A 26,341-nucleotide genomic window follows, 5' to 3' on the forward strand; every position below is an offset into this window, starting at 1 on the left:
AATGGATTTGAGGGGAAATGATACAAAAGAAAGTAGAACTGGAAGACTTGAAAATAATCACATTCTTAATTAATATCACACACACACACACACACACACACACACACACACACACACACCCCTCTACCATAGGCTAGCAATTATGTAGGAGATTAGAGTGCTACTCCAGTCCTCAGACCAGAATCTGTTCCCTCACCCCTTTCTTATGCCATCATGATTAACATGGCAGCCAGGAAGAGGAAGCTGAGCTGACCTGTGATGGGTGCCTGGGGTCTGCTCCAGCGAACAACAATTGAGGTGTCATCAACTTGGTCCACAGCAGGGTTAGGAGGGGCATCGGGTGCTAACAAAGAAAAAAAGGAAAACAGTCAGAAAAGACTGCTATAGGTCTGCTTTACAAAAAAAAAAAAAAAAAAGACTATTTTGACACCAGGTGGTACACATGTACCTGTTGTCTGTGAGGTAGACAGGATCAAACTCTGCTCTCCTTCCTCGGATATCTGATAGACATTCACAATGTATTTTCGGCCAGGCAGCAGGTCGGGGATGTTCACAGAGGTGGCCGTGCTTGGAAGGTCTTTGAAATAAAAAGGAAAGGTTACTAATCAAGGATACCAGTCCCTCAAATGACTTCACAGCCCAGGAGAAGAATATTTTAAAAATGATACATTCATGAGGGGCGGGGGAAGACTAGAAGGAAATGTATTCATGGATACTTAATAATTATCAATGCCCAATGGGATAATTTTTCTTCCTACTTTTTCATTTTTTTCAAATTGGTTCTCTAGAGATGCATAATTTTTGTAATCCACTCATAAATGTGTGACCATAGTCCTCTTGTAAACAAAGTAACTAGAAATCAGAGCAGTGGTTATGGGTAGGGGTGATGGGGAGTGAGGTGGGTCTAGTCAGGTGGGTGTATTCACTTTATAAAAATTCACTGAGCTCTATATTTATGATCTGTGTACTTTTCAGTATATACTGAGTGGCCAGATTATTATGATCTCTGAATGCATAATAATCTGGCCACTCAGTGTATACCCTATATAATAAAAGGCTAATATGCAAATTGTCCCCTCGACCAGGAGTTTGACCAGCAGGCAGGCTGGCCAACCGCCCATGTCCCCTCTCCCTGGCCAGGTTGGCTGGACCCCACCCATGCACGAATTCATGCACCGGGCCTCTAATATGTGTGTGTGTGTGTGTGTGTGTGTGTGTGTGTGTGTGTATCTCTGTATATATATATACACACACACACATCTGAGTGGCCAGATCATTATGCATTCAGAGATAATAATAATCTGGCCACTCAGTGTATAGATTATTCTACAATCAAATTTTTAAAAGGCCCCTAAACATGAGATTTTTGAAAAGCACAAAGGAGGTTACCGTGCACCCCCAAAGCTAACATTTTCTACCACAGTCTTCATACTAGCAACTAGTGTCTGGGCAAACACGTAATGCAGGTCACATCAGGGACCAGGAAGCCGTGACGCTGGCTCAGGAAAAGCCCAGTGCAGTCCTAGAAAGGGCCGGTCCTTTGCCTTTCTCATACTGGAAGGTATTGCTCAGACCGAGCTGTCAGCTAGTTCTGAAGCTCACAGACCCCCTGCCTGAGTGCCATCTCCTAAGCAGGGCTCCCCACTCCCAACCGGTCACAACACTTCAGCTTACCGAGGTACTGTGGCTCGTCTCCCTCTTCGCTCAGCTCATATTCCACACGGAATCCTGACACAGTGTCTGAAGCTGAGACCCACGAGACCACAAAGCTGCTGGCTGTGATTTCAGTTACAGATTCAGAAGTGGCCACAACAGGAGAAAGGGGTGTTGTCTCTCCCGTCACGGTGTTGCCTAGAGTCACAGAAAGGGGAAAGAGAGCCTTAGCCATTGAGAAAATCTACTATCGTCTGCAGAACATCATTCTTTTTTGTTAATCCTTACCCGAGAATATTTTTTCCATTGATTTTTAGAGAGAGTGGAAGGGACGGGGAGAGAAAAGCATGGATGTAAAAGAGACATATCGATTGGTTGCCTCTTGCATGTGTCTCGACTGGGGCAGGGGATGGAGCCTGCAACCAAGATATATGCCCTTGACAGGGGACCCTTCAGTCCATGGTCAAGTCCATGGGACCCTCCAACCACTGAGCTAAACACGGTAGGGCTAGAATATAATTTTTTTAAATGTGAGTGTGATCCTTGGAAGAGTATGAATCCAGAGGAAAAGCTGCCGGAGAAAAACTGAGGCACAGACAGGGTGGCTGTGGTACGTACCGGTCACGGGGTTCGTGCTGGTGGTTGTGAAGTCAAAGCGTGTCACCTCTTTGTGGCCATATTGCTGGACACTTATGAGCTGCCCCTCATATACCACATTAGGTCTCAGGCCTTTAATGGTATAGGAGTTTAAGTGACCTGGAATGGTGGCCTCCTTCCAACGGCCTGGAGAATTTTTCTAAAAATTAAAAAAAAAAAAAAAATCACACAAATATTCACAAGGAAGAATATTCGGAGATGATGTGGCATAATCTTATCTAAAGAACTTCAGAGGGTCAAAAGTCAGATTTTAAGAAATGACCACTTAGAAAGTAAAATAAAAGAGGAAGATATTAACTTAGCTGTTGTTTTTCTCCAAACGATGAAAATGACACCAATAGTTTTTATCCTTTGATACAGTTATAAAATGTATGAAAACTTTAGATTCTCTTCCCACGTTGGGGAAGAATAATTTTAATCATGAGCATTCCTAAGTCTTTGCTAAGAAGATCTTTTTAACATAAAGCAATAAGTTTTTCTAAATACCAGAAAAGCTAAGCCTGTATGTCAATTGATCAGATACTGTTTTGTCACTAAATAAATATAAATGTTATATGGATAGTTAATCCAATCTATTAGCTCAAAATCTGAAGGAAAATAATTTCAGCATCTGTCAATCAGGAGACTCAGTGTCCAAGTTTCGGAGTGGCATACTCACAGGTTTCCATCGGAGAATGTACTTGGTAATGTGGGATGGTTCGGGCGCATTCCACTGGATGGGGTGAGAGTTGGGATGGCTGGGTGTCTCCGTGATGATTACTTGGACAGGACCAGACCCACCTGAAGATGAAAATGTGAGATTTGGTTACCTTAGCTATTCATTCACTTCAGCTTAAAATTCAGCGCACATGGACGGCATCACTAAAAATAGTTTGGCTTATCAGTAAATGTGAATATAATAAGAATGATTTGGAATCAACCTTTTACATATTGACACTGGAAACAGCATCAAATCCTTTTCTAGCTGATAAATTATTGCTTATCGTGAGAACTGCAATCAGAACTTTTTATGACAAATAAAATGCATTTTTTTAAAATGCCTCTTAGCTTGCTTTCTTCTCCATTTTCAAAGTAAGAATTATAAGAAATTGTGGAACTGTCATAACACAAATAACATAATGCGGAGTACCTACAGATTTCATTTAGTTATTATATTTAGCTTCCTTGAAGCAAATTCTGGTTTGTGGAAGCTTTCATCAAGAATGAATCTGCCACCTCAGAAGGACACAGCATTCCAAAGGCCATAAGGCATGATGTAAAACAAACACATTCCTAATTGGGTAGACTCTTAGACAAATAGACAAAAGTACTAGTTAAAGACAGTTTTATTTCTCATCTTTAAATGCACAAACTATCTGTAAACGCCTTATCATTTTGGGAAAAAATGTTATTTTATTTTTATGCAGTAATTACCCTCTATAAATCATACTATTGTTTGGTCAAATTATTAAGAGAAAATTTTTTTCTAGAACAGCTATCAACTGAAATGACATTTTGCAGGACACACTAAATTCAATATTTCCACATATTGATTTAAAGTATGGTTTTAGTTTTGCTTTTAAAGCAAAATAAGGGAAGTGTAATTAATGTCGTAATAGTGTAGACACGCTTCAGGGTAATAATGAATTAGCTGAATAACTTACGCTAGCAGAACAGAACACTATCTTTTTCCTAAACGCTGTCATTTTATGACATCCATCAATGTTCAACTTATTAGAAATAAAAGTAAAGTTCCTTATAATAACCTTTCCAAGAATTTCTAACTGCCATTCTGTGAAACAGAGCAAAATTTTGGGTGTTTAATAAAACACTTCACCAGATCAACAGATGTAGGTTTTCTGAAAGCTCTTAGAAAATAATATGTTGATTTCAAAATTATCTCTGCTTTTAATCTCTCTTTGTAAATAAATTTTCTTTAGCCAATATATATATATATATATATATCTTGCAAGCAAATCTGTGTAGACACAAAAGTTCTAGAATAATATATTTACTTTCACACTGGAAATAATTCAACATTGATTGAAGACTAACAAGTATTTTTTGAATCTTAAATTCATTTACTGCAAGTATTTCCAAGTCATATGAAATCCAGAATTCATGTACAAAATTCTCAGTTTTTCATTCTAAAATAGTATGTATTTCCCAGAACATGGCATGTTTGTTCTAATCAGTTAGCAGAAGCCAATAGCATGTCCCTCTTTGAGTCACTTTCTTTTCATGAAGATGCTCATAGCCCTAGCCGGTTTGGCTCAGCGGATAGAGCATCAGCCCTCGGACTGAAGAGTCCTGGGTTCCATTCCGGTCAAGGGCTTGTACCTCAGTTGCAGGCTGGATTCCTGACCCTGGTTGGGGCGTATGTGGGAGGCAACTAATCGATGTGTCTCTCTCACATTGATGTTTCTCTCTCTGTCTCTCCCTCTCCCTTCCACTCCCTCTAAAAATCAATGGAAAAATATCTTCATGTGAGGATTACCAAAAAAAATAAAATATCTTTGCCATAGCCGGTTTGGCTCAGTGGATAGAGCATCAGTCTGTGGACTGAAGGGTCCCAGGTTCAATTCCGGTCAAGGGCACATGCCTGGATTGCGGACTCAATCCCCAGTAGGGGGTGTGCAGGAGGTAGCCAATCAATGATTCTCTCTTATCATTAATGTTTCTATCTCTCTCTCCCTCTCCTTTCCTCTCTGAAATCAATAAAAATATATTTTTAAAAAGATGCTCACAAATGTAAATGAGTTTTGAAAGATAAACACTGAAGCAAAATTTTAGAGATGTGATGATTTAAAGTATTACTTCCATGCAAATCAGTAACTATAGGAATATTGTGTCCTTACATTATTTACAATAATTGGCATAAGGTTGTTTAAATATTGATCCTTCCCAGAAATCCTACTATAATTTCCTCAGATAAAGAAATACCTGGTAAGTGTTTTACTTAGTTTGGCAATCATGATTCTGAGGAGGAAAAGTTTATGATGCTATGGAATATATATTGATCCCTAGCCTAAACCATGGACTTTAGGTGACAATGATGTGTCCACGTTAAGTCCACCGACCGTAGCAAATGCATGACTCTGGTGGGGATACTGACAATAAGCTATGCATGTGTGGCGGCAAGGAGCATAAGGGAAATCTCCCTTTCAATTTTGCTGTGAACCTAACACGGCCCTAAAAAATCTTTAATTTTAAAAAACTGATGATAGTTAAGTGTCTATTAAGATGAAGTTTTAGAAAGGCAACACAGATAAACTTTCCTGCCCACCTTTAAGCCTAATCATGCACCCATATCCACCAAGAGGATCACAAGGGAGAAGGGAGGGAAAAGTAAAGGTGACTTAGTGATTTTCACCTCAGTGATGAGCAAACCTACAGAAATTTCTTTTCATATATATATATATATATATATATATATATATATATATATATATTTTTTTTTTTTTATTGATTTCGGAGAGGAAGGGAGAGGGAGAGAGAGAAACATCAATGATGAGAAAGACACATCGATTGGTTTCCTCCTGCATGTGCCCCAACCAGGGGCCAGGGATTGAGCCTGCAATCGAGCTACATGCCTTTGACCTGCATCAAACCCGGGACCCTTCAGTCCACAGGCCAACGCTATCCACTGAGCCAAACCAGCTAGGGCGGAAATTTCTTTTCTTTCTAAAACTACAGTCACTGGTTTGAAATTCTGTTTTCAATGTCAGGCTTGTGGCACAGCTCCCATGAAGGGAACTGCACTGAACGCAAAGGGGAGGTCACGCATTTAGCACATTCTTGTCCAGGAAGCAGAGAGCCTGTGCCCATTATTTGTAAGGTCAATTAAATTCCTATTATCCCTATACTCTACCTTATGCTACCTATGATTGGAAAACAGAAAACCTGAAAATGCTGACATCATTTCCACCATTTAAAACTTAAAATTCTGATAACCCTTTCAAAACTGGTGAGTCAGTAAAACTTTTTAAAAAATTATCCAAACTGAACAATTACCATGGAGAAAACTTTACTCCTTCTCTTACTCAATATGATCGGCCTAGCAATAAAATAGTTCAGTAAAGATATGATACAAATCATACTTTAAAAACTAGTCTAAAATGAGGTCAAAATGAGTAATTTCCAGTAATGGTGACCCTGGAGAAGTTAAACATTTATGGGTCTGCGACTCAGTTCTTTTTTCCTGTTTAGTTTGCTGAGCGCTGTGCCTTCCTAGTTGTTTATTGACACACCAACTGCCTCTTATCTTCTGTTAGTTTGAACGACTCAACAGGTCCTTGGTCGGAGGAACAGACAGGGCAAGGCTCAGAGACAATCTATCGGTAACCTGCTGTTCCTTTCTTCTTCCATATTCCTGGAGTCCCACATGCAAATCACGAATCACTGAACAAACTAGACATATGGATAAGCTGTGTACTGAGGGGACATGCCAGGCTCCTCGCCCCTAAATCTCCTCTATGGTCAATGGACTGGACTGGACCACTACCCTTTTTTAAAGAGTAGTAACAGGCTGGGAAGTGTTACTCAGTGGTTGAGCATCGACCTATGAACCAGGAGGTCATGGTTTGATTCCCAGTCAGGCCATGTGCCCAGTTTGTGGGCTCGGTCCCCAGTGTGGGGCATGCAGGAGGCAGCTGATCAATGATTCTCTCTCATCATTGATGTTTCTATCTTTTCCTCTCCTTTCCTCTCTGAAATCAATAAAAATATATTTTAAAAATAATAAAGAGTAGGAACAAGGTGGACATGTAAGACTCCAATACAGAAGAGCTCCTTCCCATTTAAGCTTCATCTCTGACATGTCCACCAAAATGCTTCCAGCCAGCAGCGACGTGAAGTTCCCTCAAAACCATGAAGGAGGAAATGGCTTTCAACAGATTGCCACCCCACACCAACAGCCATAAACATAGAAAGTAGAAAGCATTATCATTTAGAACATTCTACCTTCTGGCTGCATAATTAAAGAAAAGAAAACCCAGTTACTACTTTCTGAACCTACAGTAATTCTGTAGCCAAATTTTTTAAAATTACTAAAAAAAAAAGTAATGATTCGTATACTCAAATTCACCATGAAATACAATCTAGAGCCAGGACAATCTGTGCTCTGAGCCTGCCCAAAGCAAAGTCACCTGGGCAGCCCTGACAGTGTGTAAGGTGTGGGGAGAACAGGATCACTTCAAAGGTCATAGGAAGAGTGTGTCTGCGTGCGTAGTAGTCAGGATCCCAGAACATTAGTCTGTTAGTGCGGGAAGGAACTTTAAGGGCAATCAGCTACGATCGCCTCATTTTACAGACTAAGGAATAATGAGTGAAGCTTGGCATATGTCTCTTCAGAAGCACAGAGAGAGCTGGGACCCATGCTTTGGTGAGCACTGCCTTTCGCTGGAGTGTTTCATATCTTGTGGGCAGGGGCAGTGAATTTCTGATCACATGATGGAGGGATTCAGTTATCTTATTCTTAATTCCTGTTACAGGTACATTCTGAGACCCTGGAAATCTCTGTTTCTATTTCTGAGTGTAGGCCATGTTTTAAGTCTAAAGGTAACAGGAGGCTTTGCATTTCAGTAGTTGCTCAAATAACAGATGCCTAGCAATTGACTTTCATAACTCAATACATTTTATTATAATTAATCACTCAGTGGAAACTAAGTTCAAATTTTCTTTTCCTAAAATGAATGAACAAAACCAGTATTCATTCATTTTAATAATGCCCTGTGACCTGAAAACCCCCCAGCAATAAACACTTGAGGGTATTTGAACTGTGTGGGTGGAAAATTGACCTCGTTACTCAACTCTTGACCCAGGATACTTTGTTCCACACTCGAACTGATCAAACAAATTGAAAATTTTGGCCAAAACTGGTTTGGCTCAGTGGATAGAGCGTCGGCCTGCGGACTTAAGGGTCCCGGGTTCGATTCCAGTCAAGGGCATGTACCTTGGTTGCGGGCACATCCCCAGTGGGGGGTGTTGCAAGAGGCAGCTGATCGATGTTTCTCTCTCATCGATGTTTCTAACTCTCTATCCCTCTCTCTTCCTCTCTGTAAAAAATCAATAAAATATATTTAAAAAAATTTTTTGACAAAAAGCCTAGATGGAAAGTAGGATGAAAACAAACCCTATATTGCAGCGGTTCTCAACCTGTGGGTCGCGACCCCTTTGGGGGTCGAACGACCGTTTAACAGGGGTCACCTAAGACATCCTGCATATCAGATATTTACATTACAATTCATAACATTAGCAAAATTACAGTTATGAAGTAACAATGAAAATAATTTATGGTTGGGGGTCACCACAACATGAGGAACTGTATTAAAGGGTTGCGGCATAAGGAAGGTTGAGAACCACTGCTATATTGTATTTCACGTAATTTCTCTATACAACTTCTCTGTTAAAAATCATGACATAAAACACTAACCCCTTACTTACTCTCAGCACAGCTCACTGTTTGGTTTCTATCCCTATGTATGGATGTGAGGTGAAATCAGTCAGAATGTTTTAACCTAATAGAATGTTCTACAGTTTTAAGAAACAAATTATAGCCCAGCCAGCGTGGCTCAGTGGTTGAGCGTTGGCCTATGAACCAGGAGGTCACGGTTTGATTCCTGGTCAGGGCACATGCCCGAGTTGCAGGCTTGATCTCCAGTAGGGGTGTGAAGGAGGCAGCCAATCAATGATTCTCATCATGGATGTTTCTATCTCTCTCTCTCTCTCTCTCCCTTCCTCTCTGAAATCAATAAGAATAACATATTTTAAAAAGAAAGAAAAATACATTCAGGCACATTTGCACACCTTCCATACCTTTTACTTGACTGGGGAGAAAGGAAAATCATTTTTGTCAAAAATTCAGCTGATGATTAGGCAGTGATATAAGAAAAGGATGGAAAAGGAAGGAGATTTTAACTTAAGCATCAGAATATTAATAAACACTGATGCTGTCCTGTTTTTATAACCCAGCCTACAGTTCTCACTTTGCAGTAATTGAGCTACTCACCTGGATAGGACTGTAACGGTTGGCAATGCCATTCCCCAATGCCGCGACCATAGCAATAGCACTGGTACCTGACACCATGCCCATACTTCTCCCAGGAGTCTCCAATTTGATAAAATGTTCGGGTTTCTGAATCTTGGCATTGGTCTAAAATATACAGAAGTAAAAGTTAAGCAGCCTTGAAGACTTAAAGCTACAAATTTAATTTCAGTGTGCTAGAGCATTCATTCTTAGTTTCACTAGAAACTGACAACTGTTCTTACAAATACGTGTTGCTTAAAAAATACTTTGTTCATATCTTTTACTGTACAGAACAATTAGTAGTAAAAACAAACAAAAAGGTACCCATGGGGGGGAGATATTTATTTCTAAAAGAACAATATTTCTAAATAAAAATTTGAAGATTTACATTTCAGTATATATTGATAGGCTGAATATTTTGAGTAAAAAATGACATATATTTTTACCCATATTAATGCAACTGATTTCCCATTTGAATAGCAAGGACAATATGTCAGTTCATATACTTTCTCAAACTTTAGCGGATTTAATTTTACATGTAAATCAATGAACCAGATTTTAACTGTGAATACTTGCTGAGTAGTTTCTAAGAAAACCTCTCGGGCTTCTCCCCCAGCTTTGGCAATCTCGGGTCAAACAAACTCTAGTATCTGATCAGTTTGTTTTCTCAGTGAGTAACCTGTCTCTTTTAGTAAAAAAGTATTAATGGATTACCTCAAAGCTGGTAACATAGCTCGTTTAAAGCTCAACCTTCACTATTTGCTTAGCTCCATTATAAAGGGCAGCCAAGAAAAATAAAGTATTTGGAGGGAGGTATTTACTGGCCTAATCATTTGCCCATGTTATTGCACAATCAGCAAAGGGCAATTCTCTTTCATAACACAGACTATCTTTATGATTCAGAACTAAAGAACGAATTGCATTTAATTAAAGTAAGTTTGTATTTGTCACCAAATTCAGCAAAAATAGATGACTACCAAAATCAAAATTATATATGGTCCATGATGAGAGGAAAGACTTTGCAAACCTCTTTGAGAGTCACTGACCAAAGTCTGAATCCAGCTTCAATCATGTAATATCAAATCGCTCTCCTAATTTGAACCTTGCTAACTATTCTCAGTGGCCAAATCCATCTGGAGAGATGAGGCTACTTACCAATGGGATCACACTTCCATCTGCCCCGGCCCTGACCAAAGCAGGTACAATTCAGCATGTGCCCCTCTTCATGACGCTTGTGAAATGTGTCATTCACATTGTAAGTGATGTCATCCACAATGCATTGATCTATTTAGGAAACAGTGGGATGGGTGGAGAACGTTTTTTTAAGGCTTCAATGATGAAATTTTAAAAAGCTATGCTTTTCAAAGCACACAGTTCCTTCCACTAAATTATCAAGACCTCTCATTAAAATAACTTTTCTAGCGGCAGAGAATAAACACATTTCAAAGCTTAGTCAGTAATACAACTTCTGCACACAAAAAGAAGTCTCCCGTATAAACTAAAGAATGTGGTAAAATACACTTTCTTGTGGAAAGCCCATTTTTTTAACAAGTGCATGTCTTACTTTTGGAAAAATTCTTGCTTAGTTGATAATGCCCTTTAGATCTCTGTCTGTTATGATAAATGGGAGGAAGATTAAACAGACTTATATACAGCACCCAGCATAGTGTGATGGTGGGGGTGGGGAGATACTTGGATTTGGAAAAGAAAATGACATCTAGGGCATTCATAAGGTTAAAAAAAAAAAAAATCATGCAAACTCTGTTCCTAACTCCCTGAGAGATCCTGAGGAAATTACTTTCTCTCTTCAGGTCTCAGCTCCTCCATCTGTAAAATGAGGAGCTGGTCTGTCTGCCTTCCTACCAGGGTCCCTCTCAGCTCTGCAACATCGTATGTCATTCTCATTACTCCCGGATTGTGTTACCCGCTGAACACACAAAAATGTTTTTTACAAAGTTCAGGCCAATGTCAACACATGAGCTACATGGGCTATTTATTAGCTCACAGTGCTCCCCTGTATCTTACTTTTTAAGTGAAAGGAACAGAAAAACTAAAATAGTTTTAATAAATCAATACCCCTATATTCCATACCTGGGTCTAAAAGGGAAAATCTTACCTGGACAAAATAAATCGGCCTCTCTATATATTTTTCTCCTTAAATCTGGATCTGATCTTAGAATAGCAAAGTATTTTTTCTTTACAAAAATTACTCAAACTTTTCTGGACATGAATCCAATGGCATCACTAAACACTAAAGGATCAAATGATCGTGATCTAGCCTTTGAAGTCATCTTTTTGGCTCAGCCTAAGAACCTGAATCCTGGAAATGTTTCCGAATCGCTGGGCCAGCTTTTCTTAACTGGCTGTCTAAAATGTGAAACTCATCCAGCACAGTAGACTAATGTGATGGTATTACACATCTCCTCCTTTTGGTTAAGTACAACTTTTCACATCAAAGCCGCACCCTCTGTACCCTTTATCCTCTCAAATGTTTTCGCTCATAAGTAAGCATACCTCGGAGCTGGGAGTAGGCAACACAGGTCCATTCCCCACGACCATTCCCCACACATGTGCACCTCATCATGTGCCCCATGTCATGCTGTTTATCCCACTGATCTCCAACGCGGTACATGACCCCTTCATTGGTCGTACAGATTTCTTCGTGGGCTGTTTGGAAACGGATGAGAAATGTACATGTGATAAATGGTCACAAGTTCTTAAAAGGTATGCAGTATTATCAGTCTAATTTGGTTATCCTACAAGCTCTCGCTTAGAAGTCTTGTGTGCCTCGAAGAAATCTCAGTGCTGCTCTGTGCTCGTATAGAGTCTTGAGTACCAGAGAGGAAAGCGTAGTGCAAAGGGGAGGCGAGTTGCAGGAAATACTTACAGGAAGGGTAAGTGGACGTTAAACCACAATGATCCCTACACATTCACTCAAAGGGTCTACATTATTCTAGAAGCCTGGATTTGACTACTGCTCCATAACTTTCTAGTTCCACTTTATTCTAACTCAAAGGGAAACTATGCGTATGAGTATGATTATTGAACTGTAAGCTTCAGCATGTTTTTCTTCTAAATTCTCTTTGGTTGAAATAAGAGAAATAAAAGTAAGCTGTTTTTTTCTTTTGTTGCCTCATTGTCAAACTTGACAATGAAATGTACAGGTTTTTTTGGTTCTACAGCTGGAAAATCAAATGTAATCTGTGGGAATCTTGAAATTTGAAAACAAATAAAAGGCACTGGTTCCCCTTTCTTTATTCATCCAAACTAGAGCCCCATCCCACTCTCAAAAAAAGATCACTACTTGTCAGAAAATAGAGGTTTGGTCATTTGAGTATTTAATGAAGGATAGAGCTTATGCCAGTTAAGCCAAAATCATGTGTACATATTGTCAGGTCTGTGCCTCTCAGTCAGTTAGCTACATTTGATATATTTTAAGTTACTCAGTTGTGTGCTCTATACAAAAGACAAATTTGTGCAAAATTGAAATGCGCAGACATTTTAAAGAGTATTTTGATTGTATTTATATATTTTTGGACATTAAAGTATATCAATGGAATATTAAAATTATATAAATAATTACGTAATTCATATAAATGTATTATATCACATCAAGTTGTTTGCGATCTCAAAAATTAAGTGTTAATGGGTAAAGTAGTGTAAAGTGACCACTGTTCTGTCTTACTTGATAAATGGTGTCTACAAGGGTTTCCTCTTACCAGCCATGGGGCAGAATCCAAACTTCTGGTCAGCGTCGTAGTTCGGTGTGGTTCCACACCATTTCATGTTGTCTCTCCTGCCCTCGGAAGTACAGTCGGTGTAGTTGTGGTTGTTGTACAGGAAGGGGAAGTGGCACAAGGCGCCATTGGAATTTCCACCTCGAGTTTGAACCAAAACTGCCCAGAACAATAGACAAAGAGGAAGAAAACATTACCACTGAGCTTTCCAATGTGCAGCGGGGAATGACGACAGAAAGGTTCAGAGAGAGCCAGGTCTCTGCAGCTAATTTACAAAGAGTCCATCTCAGAACAAAAGCTGCCTGATAAGTGTTCTACGTTTCCTTCACCATTTGAAGTTCACCTTTACATTCAAAAATAGATTTAAGTCCAATTTTCACTCACATTTTTCCCAGCCAAAAAAACATTTCAATGATCACTTTGAATAAAACAGTGTTTCAACCAAAAGAGAAACAAAAATACTCAGTCATCCATTCTGCATATTCTTCAGCCCTGTGGGGTTACATCCTGGCTTTAATATACCAGCATCTTTAATCACATCATAAGCCCGATGTGTCAGAAAGAAATGAACTGGTGGCCCTTTCCCTTGGTGTCATTTCCCAAGGGTACTAGGGACCATGGAAAGATCTTCAACTGCCAAGTTACTCCACGTCTCTTGGGTCCAGACTGTAGAAAAGTGATACTTCTCATGCAGCCTCAAGATTAATGGCTACATTGCTGACTAATAGAAAGAGGGCATGAGAAATGGGTCTTTCTCACAGCTGTGTTTTCCCCTGGGACACTCACCAGTCTGGTCTGTACAGAAAGAATATTTCTGGTCTTGTTCATAATTGGAAGTCGTGCTGCACCAGAGATGTCCATCCTGTCGCCCTTCGTTGGTGCAGGAGTAGAAAGTCCGGCCGTTGTAGGTGAATGGTAAGACACATGGCTCCCCGTTGGAATTGCCACCGTAAGTCTGAGTGACAGCTACAAGCATAACCAAAAGGGTCTCGATAAATAGAGCTGCATGGATCTGGTAGCTGCATATTTATACCTTAAATTAGAGGCCCAATGCACCCTTGGCCTGGCCTGTGGGATTGGGCCGAAACCGACTCTCCAACATCCCCTGAGGGGTCCTGGATTAGGAAAGGGCCCAGGCCAGGCCAAGGGACCCCACCAGTGCATGACTGGGGCCAGGGAGAGACGTGGGCGGTTGGCCAGCCGGGGAGGGAGCATGGGAGGGCTCTAGGGCATGTCCGGCCCATCTCTCTCAGTCCCAATCGGCGGGACCCCAGCAGCAAGCTAACCTACTGGTCAGAGCGTCTGCCCCCTGGTGGTCAGTGCACGTCATAGTGAGTGGTTAAGCGGCCTTAGCATATCGTTAACAAATTACGCTTTGATTGGTTGAACGGATGACCGGACAACTGAATACTTAGCATATTAGGCTTTTGTTATGTAGGATTAGAGACTGTGCTATAAATATAGATGATCATCTGGTGAGTTTCAGACAAAATGCACTCCTCAGAAAGCCATGCCTTTTGTGGATAGAGCAACATCTGTTTCTCTGCTGATGTCCTTTGTTACCACCTCTGCTGTCATGCCTTAGTTTCCCCATTTGTAAAGCTATATCAACACAGGTTAATTAAGGGTGCTGCTCAAAGGATACTGGAGGGATATGCATGCCTCTGTTGGTGGCATAAGTATTAATACATGAGGTTATTCTAGGGATAACATCAAGTGCATTAATTATAATTGCTATAGTTACTAACTACCACTTTTGTAGCCCAGAAGAGATGCATTAGATGTTGTTAAAAGAAGTTTACAAACCTCCAGAAATCTGAGATTTATAGTATGAAGTATGGATGATTAGTTATTCAGAAAGCAACCCTCTTATAACAACAAAGATAGTACACTTAATCTTCACTACAAAAAAGAAAATACATAGATTAAAAAGATGGGAAGAAAATGTATCAATGCCAATCCTGACTGTTATCACTGGTGGTAAGATTATAAGCTTGTCTTGTTTGCTTTATTTTAAAATTTTTTTTTATTTTTTGGTAAATAAATGTACTATCTTTCAAAAACTAAATCATAGAAAAGTTTTCAGTACTGTTTTTTTTTTTTTTAAGATAAGGCAGACCTGTCTCTTGGCAGCTGACTCCATTGCCCAGGCAAGTGCAAAGCATCTGCTTATTTCCTTGTGTCTTCAGCCACTGCATCCCTACTGAGTAAATCACACCACTGTCTGTGATACAGTGACCATATGGAGGAGGCTGGGGGTGAGGCTGAGGCTGGAAAATGGCCATTCGAACATCTGTGACGGTGCCAGATCCTAAGGACATGAGAAAGAAAAGTCAAAACATTGGACAAGAGAAAAGAACTATTTTCTGCAGTAGGGATCTTTAGGATCCCATACCGATCACTCTTGAAATCCACATTGTTTCTGACCTAAACCTAGAAAGAAATGGCTCTCCCATTCTGCATTAGTTTTTGCATTCAGCCTATGCCAGATGGTCTCCACCTTCCAGCTCAGCTGGAGCTACTGGGATTATATTTCTAAATCACAGACATTATTTTGCCACTTAACAGAGCAGGTACCTTCAACAACTCCTTACCCATCCAGGAAGCTCATAGGCCAGTGATGGGCAACCTTTTGAGCTTGGTGTGTCAAACTTCGCCAAAAAACTGAGCATAACTCGGGTAGTGTGTCACTTTGAGGAAAAAACATTATTTCGCAAATGTTTCATCCTCAAGAGCAGCAAATGTTTCATCCTCGGCATGCGGCGGCGGCCGCATGTCATCAGAAATGGCTACGCGTGTCAGTGCTGACACGCGTGTCATAGGTTCGCCATCACTGTCATAGGCCATACCTTCACAACTCTTCACACCTGCCTTCATCCCAGCTCACTTCTGACCACGTCCTTCTTGCTCTATGCCTTGTCTCTCTGAACTACCCATCATTCCCTGCTGTGCCCTGTGCTGTCCACATGCTCTTCTCTTCACCTGAAATGGTCTTCTTCACCCTTCCTGTCTTAGCAGCTACAATAAGCCCAAAATATCTGGGCATTTCCCTTCCTGACTTATTTTGAGAAATCCCTGCCACTCTGCAGCAGACCCCTGCCATCTGCGTGGCTGTGGGCTGATCAGAGCATGCCCTGGGCCGCCACACAGTCCTCTAGAAGTTGCCCCTCCTTCCACATTTTGTGAATCTGTTGTGTGTTTTTTTTCCACCTAAGATCCATTTTTATTTCATCTTCATATACATTTAAAACTTAACATTAAAAAAAGTTTTAACAGCTAACAATCGGTAAATGAATTCAGCTTACTAGCCCAAACACTGCAAATCATCCTTGAATGGCATGTCAAGGGAAAGATGGATTTGCAGGAACATTTTTGGTAACACAATCCCGTTTCCGCCCAGCTCGCTCTGCTCCTCACCAGTGGATGTGGTCTGCAGGGACGCGTGCCTTTCACACTTCCACTCCCCTCTGCCATTGCCTGTGCAGATGCACTGGAGCAGGTTCCCTCGATTGTCCTTCTTGCTCCAGGTATCCCCGATTCTATAGGATGTCCTAGTGTCCTGATCGTTGCATCTGTCTGTGTTAGAAAGGAAGCATTCCAAGATGTGAATCAGGTCAAGCTTGCACATGCTCAACTGAAACTTTAAAAATATATACAGTAGTTTAAAACTTGATAAGTTGGCCTAGCCGGTTTAGCTCAGTGGATAGAGGACTGAAGGCATCGATTCCAGGTTCGATTCCAGTCAAGGGCACATGCCCAGGTTGCGGGAGGCAGCCGATCAATGATTCCCTCTCATCATTGATGTTTCTAGCTCCCTCTCCCTCTCCCTCTCCCTCTCCCTTCCTCTCTGAAATAAATAAAAATATATTTAAAAAAATAAAAAATAAATAAAGCTTGGTAAGTTATTTTTTGATGATATGTTTCTATTTAGCTGTGGTGCCATAGGAGCAAAACTTCCAAACAATGGGATTATGTTTGTTCCAGCAGAAAGAGAGCTATGGGATTTAATCTAGTTCCACTTCTCTGTTTGCCAAAACACTTCTTCATCATCATTCATTCGTTATTTTATTTTATTATTTTTAGAGTTTTAACATTGTTCTTTTGGCCAAATTCATTCTCTGGCTTTTGATCACCTTTGTCTTTTCTTTTCAGGCTCTCCCAATAATTGCTGTATGTGACCTGCCTTTCAATAGGGGGCTTTCTTTAGAAAATTAGAAGCAGTAGGGAGGCAAGTAGGTTTCAAATGGTCTTGGAGAGAAGCCCCAAAGAAGCTAGAAAAAGACAGCAGCATCCCTTTCTTCATCTGTCATATGAAAAATTCAGGGGTTACCAACTTCTCAGACTATGTTCTCCACCACCCTGCTCCCCCCCTCCCACACACCCTTATTTAAAACACTAATAAAATGACCTCTTTTGAATTGCTTAGTGTTAACTCTGCAATGGAAAAGTGAGATTACAATTGTAAAATGATGTTTTATAACTAAATTACCATCAGTCTATGTGTTCAATTATCTGTCAAATAGTTTGCTTCAATTATAATCTGGCTTTGCCCAATGCTACAATGTGAGTATAGAAGATTTGATTTGTTTGTGTCTTTCTGCACTGGGTGAGAGAAAAATAATTGGACAGTTGATGTAAATTCACACAAATATACACCCACATTGATCTACCACAAGAACAGAGAGCTGAATGAAGATATGGCTGGTTACAGCTTTTTTCCAAATCCCCAGCTGAAAGGATTGTCTTCCCTTGAACCTCCATAGCACTATTTTCAGTATTCATCTTGAAGTTTTAGTATTATGCTTTATAGAAGATGACTCTCTCATCTCAACCTACTTACTAAGTGCTCTTTGAAAGTTGAGTTAATATCCAATTCATTTTTTCATCCCTGCATCTTCTTGTACAAAGTAGGGTATTGAATTATTTCATAAAACAAATGACTTTTCTTTGAGAAACTTTCTCCAACTTGCTATTAGAAGAGTTTTAAATAACAGATGAGAGTTTAAGTCAGACATCTAATTTGTCTTAAGCTAAAAACATTACCATCAAGGTCTTGGAAGTCTGATGATCAAAATAACATTTTAAATGCAAAAGATCTAATGAACCATCAAGTTTCTGGGAAAGATTTGGTCATAATTGTTATTACTTTCCATGAGAGATTTAGTTTTTGTTAGCAAAGAATTTAAATTTGGATGATGAACATTTGAAGATGGTTAAACATTTTAAGCTAGATAAATGAAATAGGTCAAAATATTTAGATTTTATTTTAAAGTTATTTATAACACCCATAGTTAATGGCTATTTTGCTTCTATAAACTCTATAGTTGCTGTTAGTTTGAAGTTTCAAAACAAAACATGTTTTGAACCGCTAAGGCAGGGGTGGGGAACCGTTTTTCTGCCATTTGGATATTTTATTTTTGTTAATATATTTTATTGATTTTTTACAGAAAGGAAGAGAGAGGTATAGAGAGTTAGAAACATCTTTGAGAGAGAAACATCAATCAGCTGCCTCCTGCACACCTCCTACTGGGGATGTGCCCACAACCAAGATACATGCCCTTGACCGGAATCGAACCCGGGACCCTTCAGTCCGCAGGCCGATGCTCTATCCACTGAGCCACACCGGTTAGGGCCATTTGGATATTTTATAACATCATTCTCAGGCCATACAAAATTATCAACTTAAGCCCTACCCTGTTTTTCCCAGTGGTTAAAGCATCGGCCTGTGGACTAAAGGGTCATGGTTTTGATTCTGGTCAAGGGCACATGCCTTGGTTGCAGGTTCCATCCCCAGACCTCCCCTGGTCAGGGCCTATGCAGGAGGCAACTAATCAATGTTTTTCTCTCTCTATCTCTCCCCCTCCCTTCCACTCTCTCTAAAAAATCAATGGAAAAATATATCCTCAAGTGAGGATTAACACAAAAAAATTATAAACTTGAAAATTAGCCTACTATGTTTGGTCAAACATTTAATTAACTCGACCCTAATGCCTTGGCAGGGCCAGACCAAATGATTTCTCCAGCCTAGTACAGCCCTGGGTTGACACTCCCCATTTCTGCCTTAAGGCAACAAGTAAGGTCTGGAAGCCCTAGAAGGAGCAGTAAAGCTGCCAGAGGTCAGTTTTTTTTAGCACTACTAAGCTTATGTAGGACTTTGAGCAAGAGACCCTGTCCTTAACCCACAATAGACACATCATTTTAACCAATGGGATAAGCACTTTTTATTTCCATCAATTTTGCTTATGAATAGGCCTCATTTAAATGTGGAACATAAGGAAACCTAAAACTTTAGAGCTTTGCTCCCTTCTATGTCAATAGTACTCACATGCTCAAATATGCATTGGCATGTTATTTTAATGACTTCTTTGCTCTTAATACTTTGAAAATATCTCAGCGATAATTTAGATTAAACATTTGCAACTAATCTTCATGCCCACAACACATTTGGCTTTTATATGAATATTAAGGTTCCTAGTAGCTGAGAGTCTTTAATGAACAAAGATATTTTTTTAAAAATTTAGTCTTCTTGGAAGAAGGAGAATAGGTTTAGTATAGAACTTTTCTTGACATTCAAAAGTTACAAAAAAACATTGATGTGTTGGGTGTGTTCTAAGTGACATCACATTACATTTCTCTCTAAGAATCCAGAAAATCATCTTAACATGCAAATCTAAAACATACTTCTAGAGGTACAGGTGATGCGTCCGCTGCCTTCTCCCAGACAAGTACAATCCACCATCATCCAGCCTTGATAGGGCTTTTCCCAGGTTTCCCCGACAACATAGGAAGTCCCAGCAGCGTGGTCAAAACATTTCTCAGCTGTAGGAAAATGTGGAGGAAAAAGAGGGGGGAAAAGCTATTTCAAATTGTGCCATCTACCCTGTAATTTAAAGTGTATTGTGTAAGCAAAAATCCAGCCACATGTTTTAAGTAGTACTCTGTTCTAAAAGAAAAGCATGCCCTGTAACTAAGCACATGGTAACCAAAGCAAAAGAAAGCTCAAATTGGGCTGGCAGGCAGAAACTCTGTTCCCCTAGTAAGTATGTGGACTGTATATTTTCAGCTGGTATTCTTCTTCTTCACACCAGTATTTTAAGTGAAAAGGATCTATGTATATGTCCAGTCTGTAGGACACGAAATGTGCAAAATTCCAATCTAATTATGAATGACCAATTATGAATGCCCAAAAAAAATGACAAGAAAGCCTTTGGAATTTGGATTTCTGTAAAAAAGAAAACACAACACAAAGGAAAATAAAAGCATCTGAATTAGAGAACAATAGTGAGTAAAATTTATAGATAAAAACTTTCAAATTTGGGATTGAGACCAAAAGAAACTCTACAATTTTTATTTTGAAACAAAAAAATTTACTAAGGTGTGACAGAGCACACACAATTTTTTGTTTCAGTCTAGTATGTTCCAATAAAATGTCAAAAGTATCATTTTTTTTCTTTTAAATAACATATCTTGACCAAGGAAAACCTGAGATTAGACATTAGACAAAAGAAACTTCTTCCTAAACCTTTCAACTTTATCTTTTGCTTTTGAAACAAAATTAAGACAAGACTTCTTTGCAGTGAATATTTTTGATCTGATTCTTTAAGACTATGGATTATAAAACATTTCATTATTTAAAGTAAAATTCCCATTTCATTATTTTTTTCATTGGAATTCAGATCTCTTGTTCATGTGGAGTTTGGTTCAACCCAACATCTTGACTGTGCATTCCCACCCCTCATTCGTCCCTAAGAGTCACACACCTATGGGCTTGCAGGTCCATTCTCCTTTCCCGTTACCAAGACACACACACTCTAACATGTAACCACCAGTCTCATGTGGTCTCCTCCAGGTGTCACCAATCTTGTAGGACTGACCCCCTTCATGGCAGCGGTCTGTTCATGATTAAAAAAAAAAAGAAAATTAAAGAGAGTGGGACAAAACAAACATTAAAGAAGAAGAAGAAGAAGAAGAAGAAGAAGAAGAAGTAGAAGAAGAAGAAGAAGAAGAAGAAGAAGTAGTCTCATGTTCTACCCAGAGTAGATACTTAGGTTAGCCACTGTAAGTATTCAGAGAACAGCTTTCCCATCAGAGACAGGGGAAAAGTTAACAAGTCTGGTGACTTGGGGTCATTCAATTAAATGTTTTGTTTAAGCACAATGGGAAACCACAGAGAAAAATGAATGGCAAAGAAAGAGGTCATAAATCCTGGTTCCCAGAGGGATCGCAGGAAATTGGGTCCTAAAGCAGAAAAGCAAGGCTGGCAGACATGACCTCCATACAGACACAGCAGGTTGAGCCTGAGACTAATTCAATGAAAACCCATATTGGGTATAGTATTTCAGCTTTTGGAGTGTGGAGAGTCTGTGTTTTATCCTAGGTTACACATATCATTTTGGCAGGAAGCAAATAGATGTGTGCATAACAAGTGTGAAAAACCAGGTACTTTTCTAGGCTGTTAAACACATTGGCACATCTCCCCACTAGTATGGACCACTGACTCTTAATATTTGCCAATAAATTTGGATAAACCCTAACGTTAAGTATGGGGAAAGCACATTGGGCCTATTCACAAGGGACTGTCTTGTTCGTTTGGACATAACTTTTTAAAGCGACTTAAAGGATGGATTAAAAAAAAAAGCAAATGCTATGTTAATAGAATCCATTTATATCACAGTGAATCATACTGGAAAGACCTCCTGAACTAAACTGCAATTGATGAGAGTCAACCCAGTCCCCAAAGTATCCTGGAAATACTATTAAGCTAATCATTCCACATTGTCCCTGGGAATAGAGAGGTCCAATTCCTGGGTATAAACTATTGGTCACAAAAAAACTAGACTGTTTGAATGGAATATAAGAGGTCTCTGCATTGCAAACAAGAAGAGCAGTCCACACAATGGAAGGTTCACTCTTCATGACCATCTTCCAATCATTGCAGATAATCACATGATCAGTCTGGCTTGAAGATGCCCAGGAATGTAAAATGGGCAACTTCTCCAAGTACGTCTTACTGGAGTGGAACCCAGGAAATCCATTTGGTTACACTGTGTACACGTACACACATTTACACACACACACATACACATTCACACACACATTCACACACACACACACTCACACACACACACACATACACACTCACACACACACACACACACACACACTTAAAACCACACTGATTCTATCTGTGCTTAGAGACATCCCCCAGAAGCACAGGAATCAGTTGGGTGACAACATAACAGTACCTGGTCACCTAGAATAAATCCCAAACTTAGGGATATCCAGTCATCAATAACAGAAAGTGACAGTGACAGTAATGGAGAAATTCATATTTATGGTATTTTAGCATCATCTTACTTGCAATGGTACAGCTTATTCTTCTTCGACCAGCCCCGATACAGGTACAGTCCCAGATCATGGAGTCTTTGGGACGCTCATAAGTGTCCCCCACCCGGTAAGTGTTCCCAGTGTACTTGTCAAAGCAAGTCTCTTCAGCTGAGGGGAGAAGGAAAGTTCACATGAGCCTCACATATGTAAAAGCCTTTCTATTCCACTAACCTCATTCAAAGGAGAACTCGCTTTTCCACTCTATGAGCAACATGGTACCACAAAAAGTTTTAAAATTGAAGTGGGAGACCTAGCATTTACCTTAGGCTCTCATAAAGCCTTGACTTTTGATCTTTGGCAAGTTCCCTAATTTTCTGTATATTCATTTCTCTTGTAAAGGATTCTCAGGCCCTAGGAGAAAGCCATATGCAGTACTACCTTAGGGCAGGCTAGATGATGAAGGACTTCAGATTCAGATCTCTGACTCAGAGTCCAACCAAGGTCCACATAAAAGCAAACAATTTGAAGAGCCCAACCCCCACCAGGCACAGTCACTTGTTAATCCTACGATTTCCATCTTAGCGTCGTCTGTGCTGCTCTGTGCAAGTTGCCATAATTTACAAGCAACATATCAATGGTCATAAAGAATGAGAACTTTGAAGTGGTTAGTGGTTTTGTGTAAAAAAAACAAAAAAAAGTCACTTTACATTATAATGCCCAAAGTGTTTTCTGGCCCATAATCTTATTGTTTAAGATTTAAAATTACTTTCTAATAAGTTAAAATTTTATAAGTAAGTGTTTTTGGAGGAAGAATACATAAATCTTTTGTTTTCTCATCAAAACCTTTGGGAGAGTAAAACAGAAAGACTCTAGGAATTACTTGGGGATACAATTTGTTCTTTTGTTTCAAAGGTAAAAGTAACATGTAAAAAGCAAATATTAGCAGTTATTAAATGTTTTTAAAGAGGAAATGACAGATCATTCTACTGAAAAACTGGTGTACGTATTTTTACCACCAGTGCTAAATTTAATCAACAAGCGCCACTTCTCCAAGAAGTTACAAGATACTCCCCACCACTTACTTACCTTCAGGTTTGCTCTCGCAGTTAAAGCCTCGGCTCCCTCCATAACAGGTACAAACCAAGGTATTGCCCAGGTATGTGCGTTCCCATTGCTGGTTTATCTGATAGTGATTCCCATTATCAAAACAACCAGCTGTAAATGAACAAAAACGTTATTACATTTGCATCCTCCCCCCCTTTCTCCAGATTATGGAATTTTCTTGAACAATTAAATTGATGAGCCTAACCAACAAACATAGAAAAATAATTTAATCTTCAGGGCGGGAGGAGAATGAAAAGCAATATTGCACTAAAATGCAGAGGAAGAAACTAGCTATCTAAAGATTCAACCACAGTTTGTACACGTAGATATTTAGGTATTCCTCCCCCCCCCCCTTTCTTTTAACTTAGCTAAATGTTATACAATGATGTCATTTCCATCTGGCCAGGTGTCGACATCAAGGAAGAAGAAACATTTTGAAAAGCAGATAACTACAATTGCATTTTAAAATATGCAAGGAACTTCCAAGATCTTCTTGGGTAGTAAGTCAAGAGGACAATTTTAAGCAGTTTCCTGTAGCCAAGGCCAAAGGAGGGTGTGTCTTTGAAAAACTGGAGTAGGAATTCTGATCTCCGTTCCTGGAGAAGTGTCCTGAGGGGCCCCTAGGCAATGCAAACTAAATTACCTCGCATTCAAATTTGGTTAGGAACTGAGCTATGTAGCTACCTTCTTCCCACCCATGTTGAAAATATTTAACCAGTTATTTAGTAACGCAGAAAACAAGGAAGACCACACTAAGCCCAAAAGGACGTGTAAAAGCTTGCATCCTTTTTCTCTTTAAAAGTAAGTTTTGATGAATTCACAGGAAAACGACCTGAACGTGTAGAGCTGATAAGAGCCCAGGAGCCCCTGTCCTCCAATGCATTATCCTAGGCCCGCAGAACCAGCCTGCTCAAACCAATGCCTTTGGCGTCCTCAGTCGGTTTCTCATTAAGGCCAGCACACACTCCGCGCGCGCGCGCGCAAAACTTCATCCACAACTTGAGTTGGTTTTACGGTCCCATCCCTGCGCCAGCCGGTTTCAGCCCGCAGTCAATACTCACGCTTGTTTTGGCTGACAGCCACCGGGGACGGGGGCAGTATCATTTGCTGAGCCTGCCTCTTGCCCCTCCAGGTTCCTGCGGAGGGCACCGCTATCCCCAGGGACAGGGCGGCCAGAAGCAGCAGCCCGGGCCCCGGACCCCTGAGCATCTTGAGACGGTGCGGGGAGAGACGCCCTCTCCACGAGGCAATAGCCACCGAGTTCAGTTCTCTTCCAAACCTACGGGGGGAGTCCCTTCCAGTGCCCCCAGGGGGTTGATGCCTTAAAGGAGGTAAGGGTCAGAGGATGGGGAAGGGGACGGGTAGAGGGACAGAGGGGAAGGACAGGATGGAGGCAAGTTGTGCCTGCAGGTCCCGACTCGCGCTTGGGGGCTCCCTTTCCTCCCCTTGTATGGAGCTGCCGGCGCGAGCGGCCGAGCCGGGACGGCCGGAGGTTTATATGGGACCGTCCCCTCCCGCCCCCCGCGAGGCCCCGGCGTCGGGGAGGAGGGACCCGCCCGACTCCCCCCGCCCCTTCTGCGGCCGCGGCCGCCGCCGACCGCGCGCCCATTGGCCGGGGCTCCGGGTGACGTCAGGGGGCCTGTGGGTTCGCCGCGAACAAAAGAGATGCTGATCCCCCGCCAGGATTGGGGCTGGAGAACTTTTTTCGGTTTCCTTTGCGGTCGTCCAACTTTTGGGGGCTGAGGGGGAGGGATGGGAAGTGACTGGGAAAGGGTAGACGGGAGGAAAGGGAGGGGCTGGAGTTAAGTGAAGCGAAGGGGTTGCAAGTCCTCCTCCCTCCCCCCTTCCCCTCCCCTTTTCTTTCTTATTAGGGTGGGGGGTGAGGACCTTTCGTCCTCTCCAAAAAAAAAAAAAAAAAAAAAATCTCTGCTCACTGGAGTGTATTTTGGGGGGAGGACAAAACCATGAAGTGGCCACCACCTTGCAGCTGTAGGAATGGAGCCTTCGCAGTCCGCGGCTGGCTTTTCTCCTGTTCCCTTTCTTCGGTTTAAGATAATTGGGATTCCGATTTGGGATTCCCTTGAGAGTGCCTTCAGAGCTTCCTGTGCAAGCCCTCTCCTCGTAAACGCTGTCCCAGCCCGGTTCGGAGGAGGTGCTGGCGGGGGAGGGGGGGAGCAGAAGGGAGCATCCATCCTTCTAGAGCTTCCCTGAGGACCTGGAGTTCTGCGGGGCGCTGGGCGGGTCTGGGGGAACTTCAGGGACCCAGGTTTCTTTTGAAAGGACCGGGCAGCAGTTTGCTTGGGAAAAAAAAATGCAGGAAGAAGTTTGGGGTTTTGTTTCCTCCCCCCTCCGCCCCTCCCCCCCTCCAATGGGGTCTGTTTCCACTGAAAGTGCAAGCAGCCACGGTGGACCTGAAAACTGGGAAATTGGACCGGCTCTGGAGCAAGACCATGTCTTCGGTTCTCCGTGCCCGTTACACACGAAGCAGAGATCTTGTTTGAATCACGGAAAGCTAAGCAAAGACCATTTACGGCCTTGCCTTCCTACAGTTTCTTGCTTGCTGTAATTTGGCATTTTCCTTTTTGTAGCCATCAGTTAGGTCACAGGGTTCCCCTCCCCCAGCCAGCCCCGCCGCCAGATTTTTTAAATTTCAGTTATTATCTACTCCAAGAATGTGGAAGGTTCCCATTAAGATTTCTTGGGCTGGCTTTCCCTCTAAACTCTGAGGATGGACACGGACTCGGAGAAGCGTCTGGCATTGAGCAACTCCTCAAATCAGTCCTTTTCAGACAGACACAAGTCACACTTGCTTTTTAAATTTTTCAAAAGGCCGAGTCCACGACCTTCTTCAGTAAAT

The 26,341-nt window shown here is 41.0% G+C and overlaps 1 protein-coding gene across 12 annotated transcripts in view; it reads right to left on the bottom strand.

Annotated features, from left to right (window-relative positions):
* FN1 (fibronectin 1) overlaps positions 1 to 24,974 on the bottom strand; it is a 65,922-nt gene extending 40,948 nt beyond the window's left edge. For all 12 annotated transcript variants that reach the window (XM_079782517.1, XM_079782525.1, XM_079782524.1 and 9 more), the window contains exons 1-17: positions 24,546 to 24,974; positions 23,467 to 23,595; positions 22,411 to 22,548; positions 20,814 to 20,945; positions 19,735 to 19,872; positions 16,471 to 16,629; positions 15,173 to 15,364; positions 13,840 to 14,019; positions 13,036 to 13,212; positions 11,831 to 11,983; positions 10,472 to 10,600; positions 9,299 to 9,442; positions 2,969 to 3,090; positions 2,272 to 2,449; positions 1,675 to 1,851; positions 449 to 577; positions 254 to 343 (exon numbers count right to left, since the gene is read on the bottom strand). In XM_079782517.1, coding sequence (XP_079638643.1) covers positions 254 to 343; positions 449 to 577; positions 1,675 to 1,851; positions 2,272 to 2,449; positions 2,969 to 3,090; positions 9,299 to 9,442; positions 10,472 to 10,600; positions 11,831 to 11,983; positions 13,036 to 13,212; positions 13,840 to 14,019; positions 15,173 to 15,364; positions 16,471 to 16,629; positions 19,735 to 19,872; positions 20,814 to 20,945; positions 22,411 to 22,548; positions 23,467 to 23,595; positions 24,546 to 24,693 — 2,515 coding nt within the window. In that variant the 5' untranslated portion in view covers positions 24,694 to 24,974. The remainder of the gene's footprint in view (positions 1 to 253; positions 344 to 448; positions 578 to 1,674; positions 1,852 to 2,271; positions 2,450 to 2,968; positions 3,091 to 9,298; positions 9,443 to 10,471; positions 10,601 to 11,830; positions 11,984 to 13,035; positions 13,213 to 13,839; positions 14,020 to 15,172; positions 15,365 to 16,470; positions 16,630 to 19,734; positions 19,873 to 20,813; positions 20,946 to 22,410; positions 22,549 to 23,466; positions 23,596 to 24,545) is intronic.
* Positions 24,975 to 26,341: the final 1,367 nt, after the last annotated feature.

The sequence above is a fragment of the Cnephaeus nilssonii genome, assembly GCF_951640355.1.
Source record: "Cnephaeus nilssonii genome assembly, chromosome: 10".
Lineage (NCBI taxonomy): Eukaryota > Metazoa > Chordata > Mammalia > Chiroptera > Vespertilionidae > Cnephaeus > Cnephaeus nilssonii.